The 23,730-nt window shown below is 39.3% G+C and overlaps 4 protein-coding genes across 17 annotated transcripts in view; 2 read left to right on the top strand and 2 right to left on the bottom strand.

The window, feature by feature from the left end:
• LOC124640868 (trithorax group protein osa-like) overlaps window positions 1-3,419 on the top strand; it is a 90,021-nt gene extending 86,602 nt beyond the window's left edge. For all 14 annotated transcript variants that reach the window (XM_047178818.1, XM_047178812.1, XM_047178810.1 and 11 more), the window contains 3 exons: window positions 632-934; window positions 1,148-1,225; window positions 1,306-3,419. In XM_047178818.1, the coding sequence (XP_047034774.1) occupies window positions 632-934; window positions 1,148-1,225; window positions 1,306-3,165 (2,241 nt within the window). In that variant the 3' untranslated portion in view covers window positions 3,166-3,419. The remainder of the gene's footprint in view (window positions 1-631; window positions 935-1,147; window positions 1,226-1,305) is intronic.
• A 299-nt stretch (window positions 3,420-3,718) lies between these two features.
• On the top strand, window positions 3,719-10,561 carry LOC124640870 (zinc finger CCCH domain-containing protein 13-like). The gene is made up of 14 exons (XM_047178823.1): window positions 3,719-4,742; window positions 4,952-5,055; window positions 5,360-5,446; window positions 5,800-5,869; window positions 5,945-6,030; window positions 6,368-6,505; window positions 6,771-6,882; window positions 6,969-7,826; window positions 7,911-8,024; window positions 8,380-8,496; window positions 8,928-9,038; window positions 9,406-9,519; window positions 9,782-9,962; window positions 10,258-10,561. Exons 1-14 carry the CDS (start codon window positions 4,614-4,616, stop codon window positions 10,329-10,331), a joined length of 2,295 nt encoding a protein of 764 aa, XP_047034779.1. The 5' UTR covers window positions 3,719-4,613; the 3' UTR covers window positions 10,332-10,561.
• A 71-nt stretch (window positions 10,562-10,632) lies between these two features.
• On the bottom strand, window positions 10,633-12,200 carry LOC124640869 (retinol dehydrogenase 11-like). The gene is made up of 2 exons (XM_047178822.1): window positions 12,031-12,200; window positions 10,633-11,801 (listed from the first exon to the last, which is right to left on the bottom strand). Exon 2 carries the CDS (start codon window positions 11,663-11,665, stop codon window positions 10,730-10,732), a length of 936 nt encoding a protein of 311 aa, XP_047034778.1. The 5' UTR covers window positions 11,666-11,801; window positions 12,031-12,200; the 3' UTR covers window positions 10,633-10,729.
• Window positions 12,201-13,088: 888 nt separating this feature from the next.
• LOC124640737 (CDC42 small effector protein homolog) overlaps window positions 13,089-23,730 on the bottom strand; it is a 30,288-nt gene continuing 19,646 nt past the window's right edge. The window contains exons 3-4 of the mRNA XM_047178642.1: window positions 16,505-16,599; window positions 13,089-15,247 (exon numbers count right to left, since the gene is read on the bottom strand). Of these exons, the coding sequence (XP_047034598.1) occupies window positions 15,239-15,247; window positions 16,505-16,599 (104 nt within the window). The 3' untranslated portion in view covers window positions 13,089-15,238. The remainder of the gene's footprint in view (window positions 15,248-16,504; window positions 16,600-23,730) is intronic.

Raw genomic sequence — 23,730 nt, 5'->3', positions numbered from 1 at the left:
GTGGTGGCTTTATATGAACAATTTTGGTCACTAAATCATGTGCATGCATTCAATTCACACAAATCATGTAAGCTTAGCTGTAAGTTAACGGAATCGTAGCTTTGTTTTTACAGCAACACGAATCGATCGAATGTATCAGTGTCACTCTATCAAAATATGTAACATTATCGTACTTGCCATGATACCTTCGGTTTATTTATGTATGAAATAATCATCTTAAAGCGAACACATTTGGGTGCACGGCCAGTGTAACAAAGTTATTTTAATGTTGCTTATTGTAACAAATATACCCCTCGTTATGGTTTGAACCGACAACATTCATTAAGATCCATTTTCAGATTTATAAATTCCCTACATTTTGATAAAGGAACCCAAATCTCTTTTTGTAAAAATAATTTTCATTTTAAAATCGCATCGATCATTTTAATAGGTTAATAAATTTGAATTTGCACTGAACTTGTTTTAAATGTGTCGGTTCGAACCTATCTCTCTGATTCCGGGAGCCTTGTTCGAGATACAACAATCTAAGGAGCTCTATAAGTTGTGTCATCGAGCTTGACACCTGATGAAGGAGAGCGAGGAGCATACAAAGTAAACACTGTCGCTCATACGCTGTGCTGCGTGTCCACAGTATGGCGGCGGGAAGGCACTAGGTGCGGGCGCACCCCCAGCTGCTGGGGCTCCCCGCAGACACCCCGACTTCGCGAAAGGTGAACCCGCGTACGGCGGCGCGGGCGTCGGCGGACCCGCGGGAGGAGCGGGCGCGGCGCCTGCGGGCAGTCCGGGGGCAGCCGCGGCCGGTGCCAGGTTCGGCGGCGCCTGGGGGAACTCCTTCCCCCGCGCGCCGGCGCCCCCCGCTCCCGCGGCACCTTGGCGCCCGCAGCCCGGAGCGCCGCAGCCACCTAACTGGACGCATCCGCCCTATTCCAATACGGTAACTATTGCTTTTATATAAAAGTTGTATTAGTTAATGATTTAATGTGTAATTTATGTTATTTATTTTCTATGGGCCTTAGATGCCTGATTTAAATAAATATATATTACGTACATATAATAACCACTAACCTAGTGTCTAGATAAAACAAAGTAATTTGGTATGAATAAAGTAAAATTCTAAATGATCACAATGAAGACAAATCTGTTCCAGCCGAGTGGAGGCCCCGCGTGGGGAGGCGCGCCGCGGCCGCCTACGCAAGACCCCTACAACTCCACCGCGCCCTCACCTGTAAGTGCCGCGCTTCCTCGTCTAGCAATGTCTTCACATAGTTTCATTGACTTGAGCTAATTGATTGCTTGTATTTCCAGGGCTCTGCGCCAGCTATGACCGCTCCCGGACAATTAAAGCGGGAGCTAACATTCCCTGCCGAGTGCGTGGAGGCGGCTGTCCCGACCGGGGAGAAGCGAAGAAGACTTACCAAGGCTGATGTCGCGCCCGTAGACGCGTGGCGCATCATGATGGCGCTCAAGTCCGGCTTGTTGGCCGAAACGTGTTGGGCGCTGGATATTCTTAATATTCTCCTGTTTGACGACAATTGCATAGGATACTTTGGCCTACAGCATATGCCCGGCCTGCTTGACTTATTACTTGAACACTTCCATAAGAGTCTTAGCGACGTGTTCGATTCGCCGTCGAATGACGAGGGACCCTGGTACGCACCTCCCTCCAGTCCCGAGCCTGTGATCAAGAGTGCGAAAACCACGAGAGAACCGCGGGAGCCGCCCGACCCGAGCGACCGAGTGCGCCTGCTCAACGGAGAGAACTACACGATGGAGTCGCGGCGGCGGCACCCCGTCGTGTACAAGCCTGACGACGAGCTGTTCGCGCCCGACGACGACGCCAGCCCCGAGACCGAGGACCACGACGTGCTCGAGCCCTGGCAGCTGGGCGGCGACAGCGGCGGCGCCGCGCACGTGCTGCCCGTGTTCCGCGCAGAGTTCCTGCACCTGCCCTTCGTGCGCGTGATGCCGGGCCAGCGGGCGCCCTCGCCGCCCGCGCCCGCACCCGCCTCCCCCGCCGCCTCGCCCGCCGGCGACAACCTGGCGCCCGAGCCCATGGACCTGGAGCCGCCGCGCCGCGCGCTGGCCGTGCGCGACCCCGCCGGCGTGCTGCGCCGCCGCCGCCTGGCCGACTACGAGGACGAGTGCTACACGCGCGACGAGCCCAGCCTCAACCTCGTGGACGACACGCGCGACGCGCTCGCGCGCCGCTGCATCGCGCTCTCCAACATCCTGCGCGGCCTCACCTTCGTGCCCGGCAACGAGGCCGAGTTCTCGCGCTCCGGCGCCTTCCTGGCGCTCGCCGGCAAGCTGCTGCTGCTGCACCACGAGCACGCGCCCCGCGCCGCCCGCGCCCGCGCCTACGAGCGCGCCGCCCGCGACGACGCCGACGCCGCCGCCTGCTGCTCCAGTCTGCGCGGCGGCGCCGAGTGGTGGTGGGACGCGCTGGCACAGCTGCGCGAGGACGCGCTCGTGTGCTGCGCCAATATTGCGGGCGGCGTGGAGCTGGCCGGCCAGCCCGAGGCCGTGGCGCGGCCGCTCTTAGACGGGCTATTACATTGGTCAGTGTGCCCGGCCGCGGTGGCCGGGGACGCGCCGCCGGCGGCCGGCGCAGCGTCGCCATTGTCGCCGCGGCGGCTGGCGCTGGAGGCGCTGTGCAAGCTGTGCGTGACGGACGCCAACGTGGACCTGGTGCTGGCGACGCCGCCGCGCGGGCGCATCGCGGCGCTGTGCGCGGGGCTGGCGCGGGACCTGTGCCGGCCGGAGCGGCCGGTGGTGCGCGAGTTCGCCGTGAACCTGCTGCACTACCTGGCGGGCGCGGGCGGCGCGGCGGCGCGGGAGGTGGCGCTGCACGCGCCGGCCGTGGCGCAGCTGGTGGCGTTCATCGAGCGCGCGGAGCAGACGGCGCTGGGCGTGGCCAACCAGCACGGCGTGGCGGCGCTGCGCGACAACCCCGACGCCATGGGCACGTCGCTGGACATGCTGCGCCGCGCCGCCGCCACGCTACTGCGCCTGGCCGAGCACCCCGAGAACCGGCCGCTCATCCGCCGGCACGAGCGGCGCCTGCTGTCGCTGGTCATGTCGCAGATCCTGGACCAGAAGGTGGCGCACGAGCTGGCCGACGTGCTGTTCCAGTGCAGCCAGGGCCGCGCCGAGCCCGAGGACTAGTGCGCGGACGCTGTACCCGTGGGTACGTGTACATATAGTGATACGGACTACTGTGACTGTGACGCGACTCCGACCTCAGTATAGCGGTGTCTCAAGTGTTAGGCTGTACGATCCGATTTTGTTATTTATGTCCATGATGATTTATTTACAACAAGAATGTCAATGTGCTATAATCGATTTCTATTGTTCGATTGTGAAAAGATGTATTATAACACGTAATTTTGATTTTTATAATAAAATGGGACTTGAATCTGTTTATTGGTTTTATGATGGAGATTTTATACCGAGTACCTTTAGCGCCTTTGTCTATAAGAGAAAACGTAGTGGAGTGTGAGGAGCTTATGTGGGCTATAAGTTTAATTAAGTTTAATGTGAATTACAATAATCTATAATATATTGAAATTGAATCTGAATTTTTTTATTTTTCACGAATTGGCATTTTCAAATTTAGTAAACCTTAAATACCAAATTAAAATTTATTCTTGCAGTAGGTACAGTCAAAATTAAATCATTACGAGTTTATTTTTGCAAAATGAAAACAGATTTGCATCTTATTTAAGTTTATTGTCGCCGTAACATAACGCAAAATATTACCGAGGCGTCAAATATATTGTAAAATTATTGAATACTGTAAATGACACATCTAAGGGTAAAGACACACAACGATCTAGAATATAGATAGAATAAATCTAGATCTTTTAAACAGTTTTTTAGTTTTCCTCTAAAAGAATTTGATAGATGAGTATAGAATGATTTGGCTACAGCTTCTTTTAATTGAAAGCTGTTGTTACACTAATATGTTTAAACGCCTGAACCGATTGATTAGCATTCTAGAATGAGTTAGTTATGTGGGATCCTGGAAACCGTTATAAGCTATGCTTGACGCTCTGGGTGCGTAAAAAAGACACAAATAACTCAGAAATTAATTCACCTTCGCCAAATGTACCGTGTTTCGTCTCTTCTGGATCTTCCACTTTTGGAGAGGTCTGATATCTTCAGTTTAGCCATGAAACAAAATGGGGTACAATATAAGTAAGAGTCATCAAAGCAAGTTGACTGTAGACCTTGGCTCACTATCCACGAACCACTCCCACTCCAAAATTCTTGTTATCCACTATCCGAATTCCATAGTAAAGGTAGAAGGCTCATACATCTATGCTAGATTTTCAGTTGAGTTTGGCCATCAGTTTGGCAGACATCGTGTAACTCTGGCAAGCTAGAATCTGACTTTTGCGTTGAGCAGAATTCTTATTTCAACTTTACAGACACAATTGTCATCCCTCACTTTTGACCGTGTATATTTGGATAACATTTTTTTTAAATTCCTTTTTCTTCATATCGTAAAATATTCTAAAACACCATATTTGTAACAGTGATGAGAATAATAGAAATAAATTAGTTTAGGATAATTGATCTCCAATGTCGGGAGATCCATTCGACTTTATACGATGGAGTGTCAGTCGAGCGATAGTAAAAAATTGTTCAAAGTATTCGACGCGTCTAAACGCAAGAGGATTAGGAAAAAACGTGAAGGGCTCGACGATACCAACTCTGTAGTGACTGACGATTCTACTAGCGTAAGTATTATATTTACAGTTAACTTCCCAAATGCTATTGCAGTAGTGAAGTGCCCATGTTATTTACAATTTATCAACTTAACCATCTGAGAAGCAGGTAAGCAGTCAATTCTCCGGCCTCAAATGATACGAAGATCTTAAAATTTCGATTGATTGGTTTTGAATATCGTGGCAGTACTAGTTTGTGCAAAATGTTATAATAATCACAGGGTTGTCAAGCCAACTGTCGAGTGCCCTCCACCAAAGCTAGTTTACAAGAAATATCTACTGTACAGAATTTAACTGGACAGCAAGATGGAAATACTACGAAAAGGTTTTCACCTACACTATTTATTATTTTAAGTGCAGTAAGCCATACCAGTAAGTACCCGTGTAATCAAAAATTAACAAATAATATTGATGTTTACCTAACTCAGACTAATCCTTATTTTTCATATCTCCCTATCTCTCATTTTCTATTGGCACAACTGCGGTGACAACAATATAGTTAATATGGCACTTTCCACAGCTGCATTTTTTTTTTTAACAATTGTATTTTACGATAGACACCACCAGTTAGCCTGAAGAATAAAAGTTCATTATTTCCGCTACTGAAAGTGAGTTTTCAATGTAATTAGGGACAGAGACAGCAGTCCTTCAATGTCGCGGTCTCCCGTCGAGTTGCGCCGAACGTCGCGGTCGCCACGGCGTCATCGCCGATCTACGTACGGTCCTATAACTCTTCAGCTTAGTTCTACCGCTTAGTGTTTCTGACCTTAGATATGTGAAGTGTTTTTAAATAACATTTTGATACTCGAGCACACCATTCATAAATACAAAATTTGTGTACATTCCTGGCTTTATTTTTTCAAAGATAGCTTCAGAAATCAGTAATAGCTTTACTTTCTCAGTAATTTGGTGGTCCTGCTTTCTACACATTAGCATTTTAACTGTAGGTATATCAGTGTAGGTCGGGACAAAAGTTGTTGCGCATCTGTATACAAGTAGGTAATAATAAATTGATACGCAACCAAGACCGCTGAAAACTACTAACTAATATTGTAATTTTATATTACAGGAGAGAAGGCATCTCTCTGGCTTTGAAAGCAGGTCTCGTTTCAACCCCGCGCTCCATATCGCCACGACAGGTCCATATTATAATTTATTATCTTAATAAAAAATACTTGTAATTCGGTAATGAAATTGATTGTTCAATGATGTAGGAAGGCGTTGTGGAATCCATACCACAAGATCAGGATTCGTTCATATACGCCTTTCTCGAGGAAGCCATCAAAAGGGACAAAAAAAAGTAAGTTCAATAGATTCATAAATCCCGGAGATGTTAGTTTAGTTTTAAACAAAATGCTGAAATTAAATTATGAACATCAAACCAGTTTGATAATAAAGAAAAAAATAGTTAAAAAAACTAAACAACACGCTTTTTGTAACGTTACTTAGCTAGTCACGTATCTGTACTCAGAGCGTGTGCAAAATTTCATCCTAATCGAAGGCCGGTAAGTTGGTCGAATTAAGATTCCAACATTTTCTTACATACATAGGTACAAGTGAAGCTAAATAAGTTTAGTATTAATAAATAAATAGATGTGTTAGTTGGGATGTAGCTCTCTATGTTTTGTAATTTGCAGACAGAGACACGCTCGTCGGCGTGAAGAGCGGCGCATGAGTCGCGAGGACGAACGCGAGGTGTCGGCGCCGCGTGACCGACATCGACATCATCACAGGGACCGCCATAGAGACGACGTCCCTTCTAGAGAGCATGACAAGTATGAACTGACCTTTAGAAGTAAAGAATATTTAGGCGTGAGGGTTGGGAACAATGATTACCGTAACTTTTGGAAGAAGACCACACAAAGATAAAAAAGGACGCCTGTGTTTACTATGCGAACTTAGAAGATTGATGTGTCCGTATTGATGTCGTCTTGACGATTCGGCGCTTCGGTTTTTTACGATACGATTGTTCTTAGGATATCTGTCAACTTTTTTATAGAGACTGCTTCTATTCTATCTGCTAGTATTGTATCTTTTCAGACCACCGAAAGAAGTGTCTCCTGCCGCAGCTATCGACCAAACTATTCTGTTTGAAACTTTTGCAAAGCTTTGTGCTCAAATAAACGACAAGAATAGTCACTGTTACCAAGTAGTAAGCATAATTTTAAGTACTTATCTATTTGTAATAATAACTTAATCTACGTGTATAAAGGTATTCAATATAAGACAATTTTACAGGCTCGTACCCAGAGTCACAAGTCGTTACAGTGTGAAGTAGTTTCGAGACGAGAAACGTATGAAACGGATCGCCACCCAGTTAGATTAACTCATGTAAGATCACGAGAAATGGTGCCCGCGTCCAGGATCAGGAGCCAGGAGAATTTTGCGGGGAAAGTCCGGAGCCATGAAAGAATTCCCGGCGTTAACCAAGTTGATCGCGTGAAGCAAGATAAATGTATGTGTTACTATGAAAAGGAAAATCCTAAGTACTCTAGCAAACTGGATATGACAAGATCCAGGACGCGGCCTATGGAAGACGACAGGTACCGTGATTACCCTCCGGCTGTCGTTCCCACTAGGAGTTGTATTGACCCTTACCGACCACGGCCTGCGGATAGTCGGGAATATCGTGATTACGATAGGGACGTGAGAAATAGACATTATGAAGATGATAAAAAGAGGTTCTTTGAGCAAAAAACCAGTAGGAGTTTCGACGTGCATCGAGAAGGGTACGAAGACGATCGGAACAACTGCCGGAGGACTACACGAAGTGACACGAAAGATAGGCGTTATGATGAGCGAGACAAAAGGTACGACGAGGTAGGCAAGTACTATGACGAGAAACCTCTGGAAGCGCGGGATCGGAATGCCATATCGAACAAAGATCGGCGCTGGAAGAGGAATGGGGACAGGTTCGAGAGGAACTCTGTCGTATCGCGGGATGATGACTACAGAGATAGGGACAGAGAGCGGGACAGGGATAGGGATAGAGACCGGGATCGGTATTCTGAGAGAGAGAGGGATTCCGGCTTGAGTGTAGCTGATGGGGAAACGAGCACTATGAGTGCCAGGAGTAACTATCTGAAGGTTGTAAAGGTATGTACTGTTAACTTATTGAGTACATACATTAAATAATTAAAATGTGACCTGAATTCATGGCTATCCTGATTTGTATTGCAGCAAGAGATAGCAGAACAGCGAGAGGCGATGGACAAAATGATGAAGCTCTGGAAGGAGCTGATGAGATGTTTCAAGGGTATTTCCCAGACTCAAGTGCAGGACAAGAATATGAAAGTAATTAACATTATATAATAGTTCGATCTATTAGACCCAAAACTTTGGCGCTCAGTACTGAAACATAGCCTAACCGTTTTCCTCACATTTTATGGCCTTTTTTGCCTTTACTCTGAGCTTTTTGTTAAATGTGCCCCTTTATTTGTATGCTTCATCCTATGCTTTCATCGTTTTCTTTTTATTTACCTTCACCGACGTTTGTGTGCCTATAATGTAATCCTGCAACTCAATATTTGAGCACCTTAGCGGGCCGATCATGCTGAAATTTTTTACCCACTTCAAAAAAAAAATCAATTCGTCTATTTTTAGGGTTCCCTAGTAGACTATTTATTTTTTATTCGTGTTATTTGCGCAGGACTCTGCAGCGAACGTGCGCGAATCAGCAGCGGCACAATTGCGTCTATGGCGCGAGTGTATGCGGAGATACGAAACCGTCGCCAGGGACGTCGGTGATACGGACGCTAGGCTTATGGTAAGGAGTGTCATCGAAGGTTATTTATTTCTATCATGCATAGCCAAGGTTTTCAACCTACATGAAAGTCAAGAATATATATATTTTTAACGGAAAGGGAATGAAAGAGAATAGAAAGTAATTTCGATAATTTTTAGTCATTTGATGTTCATGTAAAATTAAGACATAGATGCTGGCTTTGAGCACATGAAAAAAGTAGGTCCCTTTAGGTACCTACCTTTAGGTTTTTTTTAGGTAGGTAGGACCTTTTGTTTTGATCGACGCTTTGATTGCCGCTTTTCGCAATTTTTGCAGTTATGAACAGAATGATGATTTGACATGAAAATACTTTATTACCCACAAAGTTATAGGTACTACTGGGTTGCCAGTGTCACAACCCATTTTTATTACTAATGACTTACAACAGACTATAGGCTAGTATTGTAATTCAGGAGGAGATCAAGAAGCAGCGTTCAGAAATGGCAGAGATGGCCAACATGTGGCAGGAGTGTCTGCAGCGGTATCGAGACATGAGCAACGATTTCAATAACCTTAAACAACAGGTACCATTAATTTACATAACCAACATACTTATGCAACAGTGGTACCATTACGGCCTTTCCTAATATTCTACGTATGTGCTTTTGCTTACTGGAGGAATTTGACATATGGGGCCAATGCCTAAAATAATCTAAAAGAAAGACTTATTAGTGCACGATTTATTAACTGCACACTTTAACGTCATTTGTCGCAACAGCAATTGGTCTGTTGTATTTTTGTACTTAAAATATAAGCATATTTTTATATTTCTTACTCGCTTAATAAATTTGGGAAATAATTGGATGTTTTCATTATATTTATACAGTTTGATGGCAAATATTAAAATGCTACTTCAACAATATAATTATCTAATTACATGTGGTTACGAAGTTGGTGACTCCGGAGAGTCCTACGCGGCAGGCCGCCCCGCCGCTGGTCTGTGCGGAGGGCGAGGGCACCATGCCCACCGCGACCTACCGACTGCCGCCTAACTTCCCACCACCAGTAAGTTGTACTAAGCTAGATTTCTATTGTACATAATTATGAATTGATCAAATCTCTTCCTTTCGAACATCATCGGTTGTAAGGGGCGATACAGATTCACCGAGTCCCGGCCGACGGCTGGCCAAGACTGAACAATCGTTTCCTTATCAGTATTCAAGCCTACGAATGCTGAAAGGTGCAGTCATATATCTACACGGATGGAGCCCTGAATTGTTTTTATCGAGGATGCCTTCAATAAACTTGAGTCCTCATTTCTGTCCAGCACATAGCAGGTCCCCCGGCCGGGTACACGGCGGGCGGGTCCCCGCTGCGCAGCCGTGCGTCGGCGCCGCCCGCGTGGTGGTGGTGCCCGGAGGCACCGGCGCGCTCGCCTCGCCGCCGCTCCTCGCCCGAGTCGCGAGCCTCGCGGGATCGGGACCGCAGGCATCGCCATAAAGATAGAGGTACCTAACCTTCTGGATGTTGTTCTATTGTTCTATTTTGGGTGTTTTTCTTCATCATCCTCCGAGCCTTTTTCCCAACTATGTTGGGGTCGGCTTCCAGTCTAACCAGATGTAGCTAAGTACCAGTGTTTTACAAGGAGCAACTGCCCTATCTGACCTCCTCAACCCAGTTACCCGGTTTTACTGTCTCCTTCAATCTCCACTTACGCTATCCCACGTCATAATGATTGAGGGACTGAAAACTTTCAATTAATTCCCTTATTTATTTTTGTAATTTGTTTTCTTCCTTTTCTAGAGGAAACCAGATACAAGGAGAAATCTTCGAAACCTTCTGCGGCACGTTCGGAGCACAGGCACAGAAAAAGATGAGACTCAAATATCCAACATAAAATTCTCGTTACGACAACACATCACAAGTTAGCATACACGAGAAATTTTCTAAAGTTTAGAACTAAGAAAAAATGTATAAGTAATTGAAAATTGGTGCATTGTGTTCGATGAAATTGTATTGTATACCTAGTTTGATTTTGAAGAATGTATCATGTATCAAGTGATTTTTGACTGTTGTTGCAAATAACTCATATAAACATATAAAACGACTTTTGCAGTTTCATTTTTCTTTTCTTTTAGTTATCTACGGGTGCATGCTCTTTTCGTAAAAGTAAAATTATTTTTTTCTTATAGGTTATTGTTTTTATTATTTCAATAATCAATGGCATTGTTAACATAACATTCTTATATCTAAATGGAAACAACTGGAGGAAAAACTACTGTCCCTCTTTTCCAAAACAGACTTTCAAAGATAAATCCCACAATTTATCCGCAGCTTCACGGTCCATAGCTTTTTTAGAAGGCGTCTCTTCAGCACAATTGCTGAAGTATTTCCCGGAGACGTTGTCTAGATGCTCTGCTAGCGCCAAATATATCGAAGTCTGTGCCCCCTCAACCGGCGTCAGAAATAAACATTTCAACAGGAATTTAACTATCCTTGGTTGATTGCGAAAGATGTCGGTGCTCACAGCCCCTGGATGTAAGCAGTTCGCTGTTACATTGTTCTTCTTCACTACTTCAGCCAATTTCTTCGTAAACAGTACATTTGCTAGTTTTGTGTTAGAATAAACTCTTCTCCAACCCAAAAAGCTGTCAGCTTGTTTATTCAGATTCTCTACATTGCCAAATTTGTGCATAACGGATGATACGTTGATTATTCGTGATGTTTCGGGCAAATCTTTCATCAATGGCAATAACAGCATCGTGAGTAAGAATGGACCGAAGTGATTGACTTGTGCTTCTATTGGCAAGTTATCTTCAGTCAGAGCATTATCTAAAACTCCCGTTCCAGCGTTATTGATTAAAATGTTTATAACGGATTCGTTTGCTTTGATGTCTTCAGCAAACGAATGGATAGACTTAAATGATGCTAAGTCTAAGCGTTTGACTATAACATCGTTACCGGTCTCTGATTGGATCTTTGATGCCGCATTTTGTGCTCTTTGTAAGTCTCTGCAGGCTAGAATAACTCTTGCACCACGCTTAGACAACTCCCTGGCGGTTTCGAAGCCGATACCGGTGTTAGAACCGGTTACAATAACCACTTTGTTTGGTATTCTAACCGTTGAAGCGAACGATGTGTGACTCATCTTTTGGTATAACTTGAAGGCAATCATGCATATAACAATAAAATAGATTATAAATTCTATCATATTTGTTTTTAACGGTTTCACTCAATCAGTTATGTGAATTATTTCCACGGGATAAAAATTGAATGAACTTACTTCTTTTCAATTAAGAATAGTTTTATTTTCATAAGATACGTGAATTACAATAATGCAAGAAATTATAGTTCGGCCATTCAGAGAATGCGTTCCTGACACGTCGCGATTGAACTGACGACGTAACTACATTCATTGATTATTGATATAATAATGTTGTTTTAATGCTCCTCAATTGTTAAAACGGTAAACAACCAGCAAAAATATTTTTATCGTAACTGCAACGCCATTGCAAAGTTACGTCGTCAGTTCAATCGCGACGTGTCAGGAACGCATTCTCTGAATGGCCGAACTATAGAAGAACTTAGGAGTCCGCACCAACACGATGACTAATCACTATAATAATGACGACGTTGGCACTGGAAATGTCATAACTTGACAACACTTAATGACATTTAACTCTAATGGAAACTGTCATAAAACTTCAGACTCAGAGCGTGTCAAAGAGACCATTATCACAAATATTCACTAACAGATTACTACACAGACTACTATCATTCACAACTCAAAAACTTATTTCATTATCGCATTATCCCCAATGATAAAGGCGATAAAATTATTATAATCCTTGCATTCTGTATTTGTCTTTGGTTGTTACCATAGACATGTTTTAAAGAGAGGGAATTTTAAAATAAATCTATTTAGTGAATTTAGTATCTCCTAGTGGGTAAAGAACCAACGTCTCGAGTATGAGGGCGCGGGTTCGATTCCAGGTCAGGCAAGTACCTACCAATGCAACTTTTCTAAGTTTGTACTTACTTTATAAGTATATCTTAGACACCAATGACTGTGTTTCAGATGGCACGTTAAACTGTAGGTCCCGGCTGTCATTGAACATCCTTAGCAGTCGTTACGGGTAGTCAGAAGCCAGTAAGTCTGACACCAGTCTAACCAAAGGGTACTGGGTTGCCCGGGTAACTGGGTTGAGGGTGTCAGATAGGGCAGTGGCTCCTTGAAAAGCACTGGTACTCAGCTACATCCGGTTAGATTGGAAGCCGACCCCAACATAGTTGGGAAAAAGGCTCGGAAAATGATGAGTAGATATAGTAGATATACGTGGCTAGTCATCAACGCTCTGTCATCGAAAGGATCCTTTAATAATTAGATATGGTGGTTTGGAAATAAACGCAAATAGCAAGTATTTTAAGGGGACTGTTTTTGTTGGAGGATGGCTGGTTATCGGCAAGAAGCGAACGAGCGATACTAAGCAAGAAAAAGACGGTTTTATCCACCTTAACCAAATAGTGTATAGTCTCCAGGACAGGTGAATGAAATCCATGATCTGTTCTGTGGATCATTATAGAGCAAGCAATTTCTGAATAATGAAGATCGTGACGAAAATAAAACGAATGAACACTTTTGTAACTCTTTTATATAGAACAAGTTATTAAATGGACATTACAAATTATTTAATATACCTACATATGTATAACTACTACCAATGTAATTTAATAGAACTTTGTCGTTTTAACTAAAAAATGACAAAATTATTATTTTATTCAGAGTGAGACAGTGTGTTATAAATTCTGAACGTATGAGCTTTACGTCATATTTTTTTTTAATAACACACTGTCGTCACCCTTTTTTGGCTATTACACGGGTTCTAAGTAAATATGTTTGTATGTAAATATATTCTGTTTCAGTCTCCAGAAGAACAATGTTTCAGTCATTCAGTTGCCCAAAACCATTCGGGCAAGAAGACTTTACTTAAAGGACGACAAATTGAGTTTTAAACCTATTATATATAATAACTGCTAATGATTAGAAAAAGTATTTATTATATATAAATTAGACCTATATACTTAATCATGAGACGTTTCAAAACAACACATCGATTGAGTAAGACTGCCGTGCTTATAAAAATACGTTAGACAAATTAATAGGCGTAAAGGTAGGTACGAGTTGTACATTTTATTTTAGGAAATTATTGCTTACAGGTCTAATAAAAACAATAGATTTGATATAAATCCAGGCAAGTTTTAAATTACACGGAAATGAATATGAAAAATAGGTATCCCCTTCTTCAAGCACAATCGTTACGCCATCCGTTCCTTTTTCTAAGCACGACAGTACTTATAATACATACTAGTGTACATAATAAATATGTAGGTACCAACTAATATTCTAATATATGCACAAAGACTTTTACATAACTCGTCAACAAGTGCTTTTAAACCATTTCAAGGTGTAAAAGGCAAAATATATTTTGAAAATTGAAAATAAAAGATTTGAAATCTTTACTGGCAACAAAAAAGTAAAAATGCAAGAATTCTTAATCGGTAAATAATTGAGCTGAATAAAGTAAAATGCAAGCAAAAAGTCTAGACAGTTTCAAGTAGGTGAAATTAGAAGACATTAAAGTCATGATCTGAAATCATAAGACAATCTGAAAATTATGATAATATTCGAATCTTCTTAAGTGTATAAGAAATAGTCTCTTCACAACATTTATACTACTACAAAAAAGAAACACTTATCTTAATACATATATTTATTGCGAATTTGAAGGCAATGTACCAATTTATTTCTGAAATCGGTACTTTCGTTGAACTAACAGACATGCCATTTTTTAGAATAGGAAGTATTGTTGAGAAAGAATATATGTAGTTAAGTCAAAATTATTTGGTTATAATAGTTACAATATTATGTATGAATACAACTATACTAACTATTGAATCGTCATTTCGAAGCTGTGTATTTTGTACCTACCAGTAAGACACTCCCCCTCCGACTAGACCAATCGGTTAGTTTGCTCTAGCTTTCTTGCACGTCATTTTTAATGACCATAGCTGTGCTTGATTTCAATAACCTTCTTTCAATTCTCTGACACGTCAAATTATTTTTTTTACACAAGTAGACACACTAACGTGTCAACGCCTCCAATTTGATGATTCAATAATTCCAATTCGTCTATTTCAACATTGTAGGTATATATTTTGACTAAGTAAGCACGTAATGTATTTACGTATTAATATGTATAAATATAATTCTATAAGTCACAATACACAAGACACTTTATTACGTAAGTACAGTTACAGTCTGAATTTATTCGTCTTGATTTCGCGAACTTGGTAGGCAGATGTCACAGATACACTAGCCAGCATCTACATATTCCAAAGACGTACAAAGATGGAGTAAATAGTTTCTAATACATTGCTATGTCCATGTTAGGGCGATCGAAGTTGCATATTTCCCGTCGTCACAAGTTTTTAATAGCTATGTACATATTCTTCATCACCACATATGAATTGACAAGTCCTTAAAAATAAAAGGAGAAAAAAGGAACAACAGTTACAAGTTACGTTTACGAGAAAGCAATACAACACTAACATAAATTTTGGGTAACTCGCTAATATTCTGAATTCGGTTTACTTTCTTATGTACACAACAAAACTTAAAGTTTACACTTAACTTAGGCATTAATAAATAAAGTTTAGATCATGTTCACACTTTATTCGATCACTTAGTTATATCACTAGCGTCCTTGGGAGCGGCCTGCGCGCATCAATAAACCTGGAAACAATAGAAACATCAATATTAGTAACTTGGTTATTATTTGTTAATGCGGTAAGACATCATGTCACAATTATGGAATAGGCCTATTTAGCATAGGTAAGGTAGGTCCATCATTTGTTTAGATTCATGTACTTCTGATTGATTTAATCTCGTGGACAATAGTTCATTAGGTAATGTTTAACTCTAAATTAAATACAAATCATGGAGCAGTCTACCGCGAGAAAATAGAACCTACACAATAACATCTTGTATTAGACAACATAACAGCCTAGAAAACGTTCAATGGCATATTATTCAATAATAACTCCGGACCATTGTAAATAAACTTGAATTTAATTCACGAAACTTCATAAAGTGCCTTAAAGTTTGAGACACATAAATGATTCATTGAAGCCTAACACTAGTTTTGCAGTCGCATCAATTTCGAACATTTATGTTGACGATATATGTATTCCAAGCTATATTTGTCAAGTTAGTTCGTTCACCTACATATAATCAATTTCATTGTGTGAGTAAACGACATTTGCAATTTAAATTACCTAAGTTACATACCTATCTAAGTACTTACTTCCTTTCAATATTCTAAAATATATTCAGTTGATACTGTAATTTAAATGAAGCCAGCGCTAAGAGACTGCTATGCTTTAAATGAATTTTATAAAATGTAAAATCTACGTGAACCTTTTAAATAAAAATAAAAGGTTCAAATAAATGGGTAGCCACTGCAGGATCTAACCCAAGGTTACCTTTACTTATCATTAACAATGACTGTCTCGTGGTCAGGCACGATCTTTGCTCTGACACACAACATATACATTCAAGGCTGTGTAGACAACACTTATTTCAAAGAAAATAACTTATTAGATTGTTAGTCTAAAGTTCGCAGTCGCTGCTAATGATCATGAAGGATTTAATTCTGAAGGTGCTTTAGGTTTAATTTCATTAAGCTACTAGGTTCCGCGACGGTTACATTTGTATCCAGTGAGAGCTACTTTGCGCACCCCATATACCTTTATAGCCTTCATCAACACATAAGCACTGAAGACTGAAAAGATTTTTCAAGTCGCACGGCTCGGCTGCCCCTCAGATTAGCTCTGATCAAGCATCTAAACTCTTCAGTTTAATACTACGACTAGCATGTTGTAGGAATACTTTCATCTGACCGTGGCCAGTAAAGTATTCCTGACCAACTAAATTACTTCGAAGGGGAGTTGCAAAAAGGGTGATTGTAAAGAAGAATAAATGGATAATCACCTTAACACCATACGCCATCTCGTAGCCACCCTTGCTCTGCATTTGGTTCTGCATCGTGTGTAACAGTGACGACGGGATGTCCACGTCTGTCGAACCTGGAATCATAGTTACGAATGTTTACGTAAATGATCTTAATTACAATCAAGAGAGGAGAGAAATGTACATACATATATCTACTGCCAATATACTGTTTAATCTAAACATCTGTAGGATTTCTATAGGCACAAAAAATAGAGATTCTCTTTTTGAGCAACCTTGAATGTTGCAAAACCTTGAAATCTTAAAAAAGATGATTCAAAATTCAATTGTTAAAATGTTGGCAAACGAGGTTAAAAATAATAGGTCATATACTATACATAGCCTATAGGTTTTAGGTCATATCTACATATAAAAGACATTTGCAATATTCATAAATAAATTATCTAGTATCAGCAACGAAACCACCATCATAATTAAGAACAACAAATGTTCGAGTCACGAAAATACTCAAGTATATCACGTAACAAATGATTTGGAACACGCAACGAAAGTTGTGTCAGTTCGCCATCCATAACATAATATCTAATTAGCGAGAAGGTCGCACTCTGGGCGGATTTGTGATAAGTGTTTAATAACTAACGATCGTTTAGAAGTATAAATAGGCTAGACATTTAGCAGTTAAGTTCTCCCAAAATACGTAATTCGGTAATAAGTCATCAAAACTTTGTTATGGAAAGCAATTGTGCAAAATGGATCCAGTTAATTAGGTGTGTGGTTCTCAATTTATTTTGGCTTGACGATGCTAATTACTCGTCACGGTAAATTTTAGTTACTTTACCTTTACTAATATGTCTTCAAAAAACAATTTAAATTAGCAATCTCGCCCTAACCGCCATTCCAATCTCACGAACGAATTGATAACGATTTGGCCTTACCCAATAACATAATGTACTATACTATTATATCAAGTGCATAGCAAATCAATGCGTTGCGTGAGACCCTGGCTGTCAAAACATCGATAAATAGCACCCTGAGTCATGGCGATGTCCCTGAGATAGTCGTAATGTAGCTTGTTTGTGATTGATCGCATTCTAGGAAACGGAAGGTCGGTAGGAGCTGAAGAATTTATAGAAAAGAAAATGTAGCTTACAATGTTAATGGGGGATAGCATAGCTTCCTAACAAGGAAATAAATTTTCCAATCGGTTCACTCGAAACCTTTATTGGACAAACAACTTTTTTCTTTCTTTGTTATATTAGAATAGAAGAAAATGTAACAGGTAGTCCACCTCAGAAGCAACATGTGGCCAACTAGACTCACCTAGTGAAAGAACACTCAGATTTCAGTTCTCACAACACGCGACGTTCTGACCTTACTATCGGCCTTTATGCCAGATAAAACAACAGCTTTAGGTAATCACAGCGATTCTAAAGATTACATGAAACTACAAGCAGAAACATAATGCACTCCTCACCTTGAGAAAGATGAGTCAAATGTTAAGGTCGAACGAACGACCTCAGAAAAAAACGATATAATAATTGCAAATGAGAAAAAAATGTTTTTCATGTAAACTTAGGTACGTCTTTAATGCTTTTAAGATCACGTTTGGTTTGGGTTATAAAGTCTGTTGAATACAAAAAAATATTGAATACTGGTGAAACTCAAGGTCCTGCAATCAGCTGTTGTATATGTCACTCGTTACCATGCGAATGAACAAGGCAATGACCAAGGGTGACATACTCTATGACCAATGTAATAGACAGCCGATGTAGGTAATCGCATTGTCACTAGGTAAAGCTTTGTGAAGGTTACAGGTTAAGAAATATGTATTTGCTTTGGTTTCTTATGTATGACCCTTTTATTTAAACAATGCTTCTTTTTTAATTGGGACTTAGTTAAGAAATATCAAAGATCAATCGAAAGATTAGGCATTGAAGACAGATAAATCGTCAGACGAACCTACGTAGTTGCAATTTTTTATCTACACAAGGAAAATACGCAGATGAGAATTGAAACGATAATATTGATAGCAATATACGCAGATGGTCTTCTTTAAGATGTAATCTCCCATCTGTTGTTTCCTTAAATATGTCTAATATGATAATACCTACAAGTAAATCTCAGAATTTTTGTTTTAAAAGAGTACTTTGGACTTTGGAGCATTTGCTACGGGGAAATCCACTCTACAGAAAGATAAAGTCCTTATAGGAAAACAAAGAGTGAGCTTTTTATAGGAAAACATTTTTTTTTTAAATGAAAATGTCGAAAGAGAGTTTACTAAAATGATTTACTAGGTACCACCCTACTTCTAACTAACTTAAGAGTATTAAGCAAGTAGGTATTTATAAATCGTTTTTCACAGTAATGTAATGATTTAATTTACTAACAGCATTGAACGATAGCATGACATGAAGACACGGAAACAAATAGCTTCCAGGAATAAATTGGTTATTCTTGCTTGAGCAGTGAGTACCAAGGTGAGGCGGATGTGTTAGCTTGCGAAATTGTTCGTCACGATCTCTGCCTTATTTATAGTCTGTGGTAGTAGTTTGTATCTGGTTACGAACGCTTTTTTGTTTTAAGAAGATTCATGTACCTACATGGCCAAGATACGGTTTTATTATTAAGTACTTACCTACATCATCTTAATGCTAATAAATAACTTTTTCCCAGTTTGTGTTGATCATTTTGTATCGTAAAAACCTAATTAAGGTTAATAAACTATGTCGACAAATTATTGCAACAAAACTTTTATGATTTGCTTTTGACTTATATTAACTTTTGATTATTATTTTTATGTCATTTAAATACTTTTTATTACCTATTTTATCAAAGTACATAAAACATTATCCATCAAAATAATACAGAACAGATTTCTAAGATTTAATTAACAATTTCTATGCAATGAAATCATGTCATATGAATAAATGAATACCATAATTTCCAATCATATTCGAACATAGAGATCGAGAAATTGAGTAGATACGTATTTCTCTACGTTTCGATGGTACATCATTTTATATGAAAATTTATACCAAGATAGGTATTTATTGATAATAAAATTATTAATTTTAATCTTTAGTAGCTCTACCTACGTTCTCATCTCACTTTTCATTGAGATCGCTTCAGTGGTCCATAGTGAAAGCGTTGTTATTTATTAAGATTTTCTTAGTAGATATTTATATAGTCTTGAGTAGTTTTCATATTATTAAAAGACAAATTAAATATAAGTTCTTGCTGTAAGTAATTTTTATATAAGAAAATAGTTCCATTCCAGTAAACGATATTCCATTTGCCCCTTTTCCTCTGCTCAATATTATCATTCAGCAATTCATTCGTGCTTAACATCATATTAATTAAAATGTATAGTCGCTAATGATCACTCCAACTAATGGCGTATGAAGTGTCTGTGTCGGAGTAATTATGTGCTCTCTTCATAAACACATGTGCTCAATGTGGTTACGAAATACCACTGCAGAAGTTATTAAAAATTGTACTCAATTCTTAATCATATTGAGGTCAGCTAATATACTTTACTGTTGTGTTTATTGTACTTATAGAGTTACAAAATAAACTTTATTGTAAATAAATAAAATTATGTTTTTATTTAATAAACTATTGTTTCTAATAGACCATTACTAAATAAATTCTTGTGTTTTGTCTTCATAATTTCTTGCTTTGTCTATTCAATTGGGTTAGCTATTTTCAATGTAAAAAAACATTGTTAATGAAAACAAAACAATTATAAAATCTAGAACTACTTATGACAAATTAGAACTATAAAACCGCGAACTAGGTACTTAAGTATGTATTTAATAAATAAGTTTACTCAATGATTGTTATGTTGCCTGTAAGTTTCTCCAACATATCCAAACAACATGGGCGAGAGTACTTAATGCAACGAGAAGTTTCTTGGATGAAACTACAGACGCTACTTCAAGCACCAGTATTATTAGAGAAAGTGTTAATCTATTAAAACCTCATCTAGCAAAGTAAATTGCAATATAGATAATTGAAAATAATCGCAATAAAACGATTAGGTTGCACTTCGAATCAATCAAGATAAGGCCTTTGCCCTTATGACAACTCCACGTCAAAGGCACAAGTATTTCTTTGTCACGTACTAAGTAATCTTCTTAAGTATTAATTAATGATTTAAATTAATCAATGAGGCAGGATTATAAAATCGCGATATACAGTCATTGATGCAACATTGTACCTATACTAAAAATATGCATCCATTGCACTGTTGAAAGAATTAATTATTTGTGGAATGAATTGCAATTTCTTAGTAATTCTTGGATGGAAAAATAGTGTCGTGGAAACTGTACCGGGATGAAATATAGCCTATGTTACTAGGGAAGAGTGTGGCTTTCCAACAGTGAAAGACTTTTTAAAGAACGTAAAAAAAATAAAAATAGAAATAGAATAAAAACGAAATGTTTCGTTTTTATTTATTTTGAATTTGAGAACGTGATACCTATATATTGAGCAGCAATTTTAGTGTTTCGAACCATTTATAAACCTAAATCTACCTACTTTGATTTTCTACTAACTATAGTCTGCAGTCTATAAAGCTATTTACAAAATAATCTGTTTACAAAGCAAATGTTACCCGCGCAAGGTTCAAGGAAGTTCAAATTGCGCGAAATTCTAAACTATTGAGGCTGGCAACACTCTTGAAATAGACAGAATCAGTTACTTTGTTTATAGACTTGAGATTATAACTGCGATAGTTTTGGCAAACTGTTCGACGTTGCAAAATATCAGTTAACTTCAGTAACCTGACTACGAAAGCTCGCGTTTCACACTAGTTAATCATTACCTACAAATCGTCCTTGTTACCGTTAAAAGGCTAAAGTTTAAGCTTGTTAGGAAATGATGCCATTTAAAGTAGCAGTCGTATTTTAAATTACAAATTGCAGTGTTTAGTAACACTTATGGCCTGGTTCGGTTCAGTCAGTTCTGTTTAATTTATCTCGCAATGCAGCCCATAAAGTTCGACTTAATTAATCCAAATCGACTAAAAATCTCCTCTAAGCATCACTAAATTCAAATTACATTTTGTTTATGGCTGGCTATGCCTTGTTCAGACGGGGATAGTTCGCGACAGTGCGCCAGCTAAACAAACTAAAGGACGTTAGAATCGGGATGAGTCACTGGCTCGCTTGCCGACCGACACGGCCGCCGAACTCGCCTGTTTATTTTAAACTCGACTACAGGGCTGCCTTCTTGTAAACACGTGCAAATATTTTCAAGGATAAATGCGGATATGAATAATGAACCATTCGTAAGCCGTTGACTTACTAATCAATTCGTATATTTTAATGATTTGAACTCCAAACATTTTAATGACATACATTTGTAAATATTTGCATAGTTTACCTCCAATAGTTAAGTCATCAATATTTTTACATATTGAGTATGCGGGTATGAGTGGAAAGTTTGTAGCTGTTTTGTATTTTACGATATTGAAATCAAAAGTAAAAGGTGTTCCAGAAAGGTTAGATAAATGATTCATTTATTACCCCACTTCAAAAAAGGAGGTTTAGCTTAATACCTACCTGGAATAAACTATGCTATTAAATATATAGGCTAGTGCATAATGCATGGTTAACAACCTTAGCTAGCAGTTACGAATAAATAATACGCGTACAACCGTCTCGGATGTTCTAAATTTAAAATGCAACGACATTCCGCCGCGTTTCTGCTTATATGACGCTTCAATGCTTGTAATTTTAATATTCTCTTTATCTATCAGTTTTTATTCTTAGATCATACATTCACCATAGATTTAGTTTTTTTCTTAGTTAATTACAATTTAAATAAATTAATGGTGTAGGTAATAAGTTATTTAATATTGTTGTAAGCTACCTACTTGAATTCCGAAAAATTTAGAGTTGTTTATGGTAGCAATAATGAGTCGAACTATGAATGAAGTAGGTACCTAGTTTACATTATCTTAATGCTTTCGGGGTCAATAGAACTTAGCTCGATATCGCTAAGTGCAAGAGCAGTCTGGACTATTCCATCTACTGTTGTGTGATGTTTTATCAGCCCAAGCGAGTACCTAGAAATTAGTGCAAAACTGGGTTTGCAAATACCAAAAAAATATTAGGCCATATCTTTTAAGACAGTTTTGACATTTTTTTGACATAGGTCCGGCCCCTCCAACTAACCGGAACTGTTTAAAATTCAATGATACAGATTTTATCTGCAACAGTTTGTTATAATTGGCGAATATGACCATTCACTGGCAGGCGAGTGCAAAAACTAACGTTTTCTACCTAACTTAGCAAACGTCTTGCTTGCGGATGCATTCATAATTAACTAACATAAAAATGAAAAATTATTTGCGTTTCCATTCCATAAATAAGTGGAGTCTAGAGCTAATATATTGCTTTAGAAATCACTCAATTTTTTTAATCTATTCATTTCACTCCGGAATAAAATTTGCTGCTGTTAATTGAAATTGTATGAAATAAGTCCTTGTCCACTCCAGTAAATTAAATGTGATTGGATACGAATACAACTGGATACCTGATTTAAACGGGATAGAAGCTATAACTGGTCTGGACGAGTCTAGTATTAGCTCTGACTAGTAAATTATATCTAGTAGTTAGGAATGCCTTAGAAGCGAGCAGTGAAGTATGGGAAAAGGAAATCATTTTAATTGCACCTGTATCTAGCGTAATTTATTTCTTTGTAGGATGTAGGCAAAAAGTACAAGACTAATTGATTTGTGCATTTAAAATTCTTGTTTAGATAAATGATATTTCCGACATTGTTTTTGCTTGCAAACAAAAAATACATCAGATATTTCTGTGCTGATAGATAAAAATTCGCATTTACTTCTTTGTTTAACATTACATGCACTTAAAAAAATCTTTAAAGCTGTATATAGTCACTAAAATACTATTAGGGAACTTTCAGACAACCCTAACAAAAACAAGTCTTATCAAACGACCCTCGCTGACAGAATGTCACACTGACAAGCCACTAGACAGTTCGTTTACTTCAAACATTCTACTGGAGAGCGCAGTATGACAGGCCAGTCCTTTTAAAAGTCCGATAGTTATCTCGACTGGTGCAGAATAGCAGTCCTTATTAAGGACACAGTGTCTCCGGTCTATCCGTAGCCAAATTAGGAGTGCGTTCGTCCGATAGAATACTAATGCAGTACAATTTTTTATGTAAGTCGAGTAGGCAGTCGAGTGGCCGAGTACTATACACGTGTGGACACGTCT

The sequence above is a fragment of the Helicoverpa zea genome, chromosome 21, assembly GCF_022581195.2.
Source record: "Helicoverpa zea isolate HzStark_Cry1AcR chromosome 21, ilHelZeax1.1, whole genome shotgun sequence".
Lineage (NCBI taxonomy): Eukaryota > Metazoa > Arthropoda > Insecta > Lepidoptera > Noctuidae > Helicoverpa > Helicoverpa zea.
This window is presented reverse-complemented; position numbering and strand designations above follow the sequence as displayed.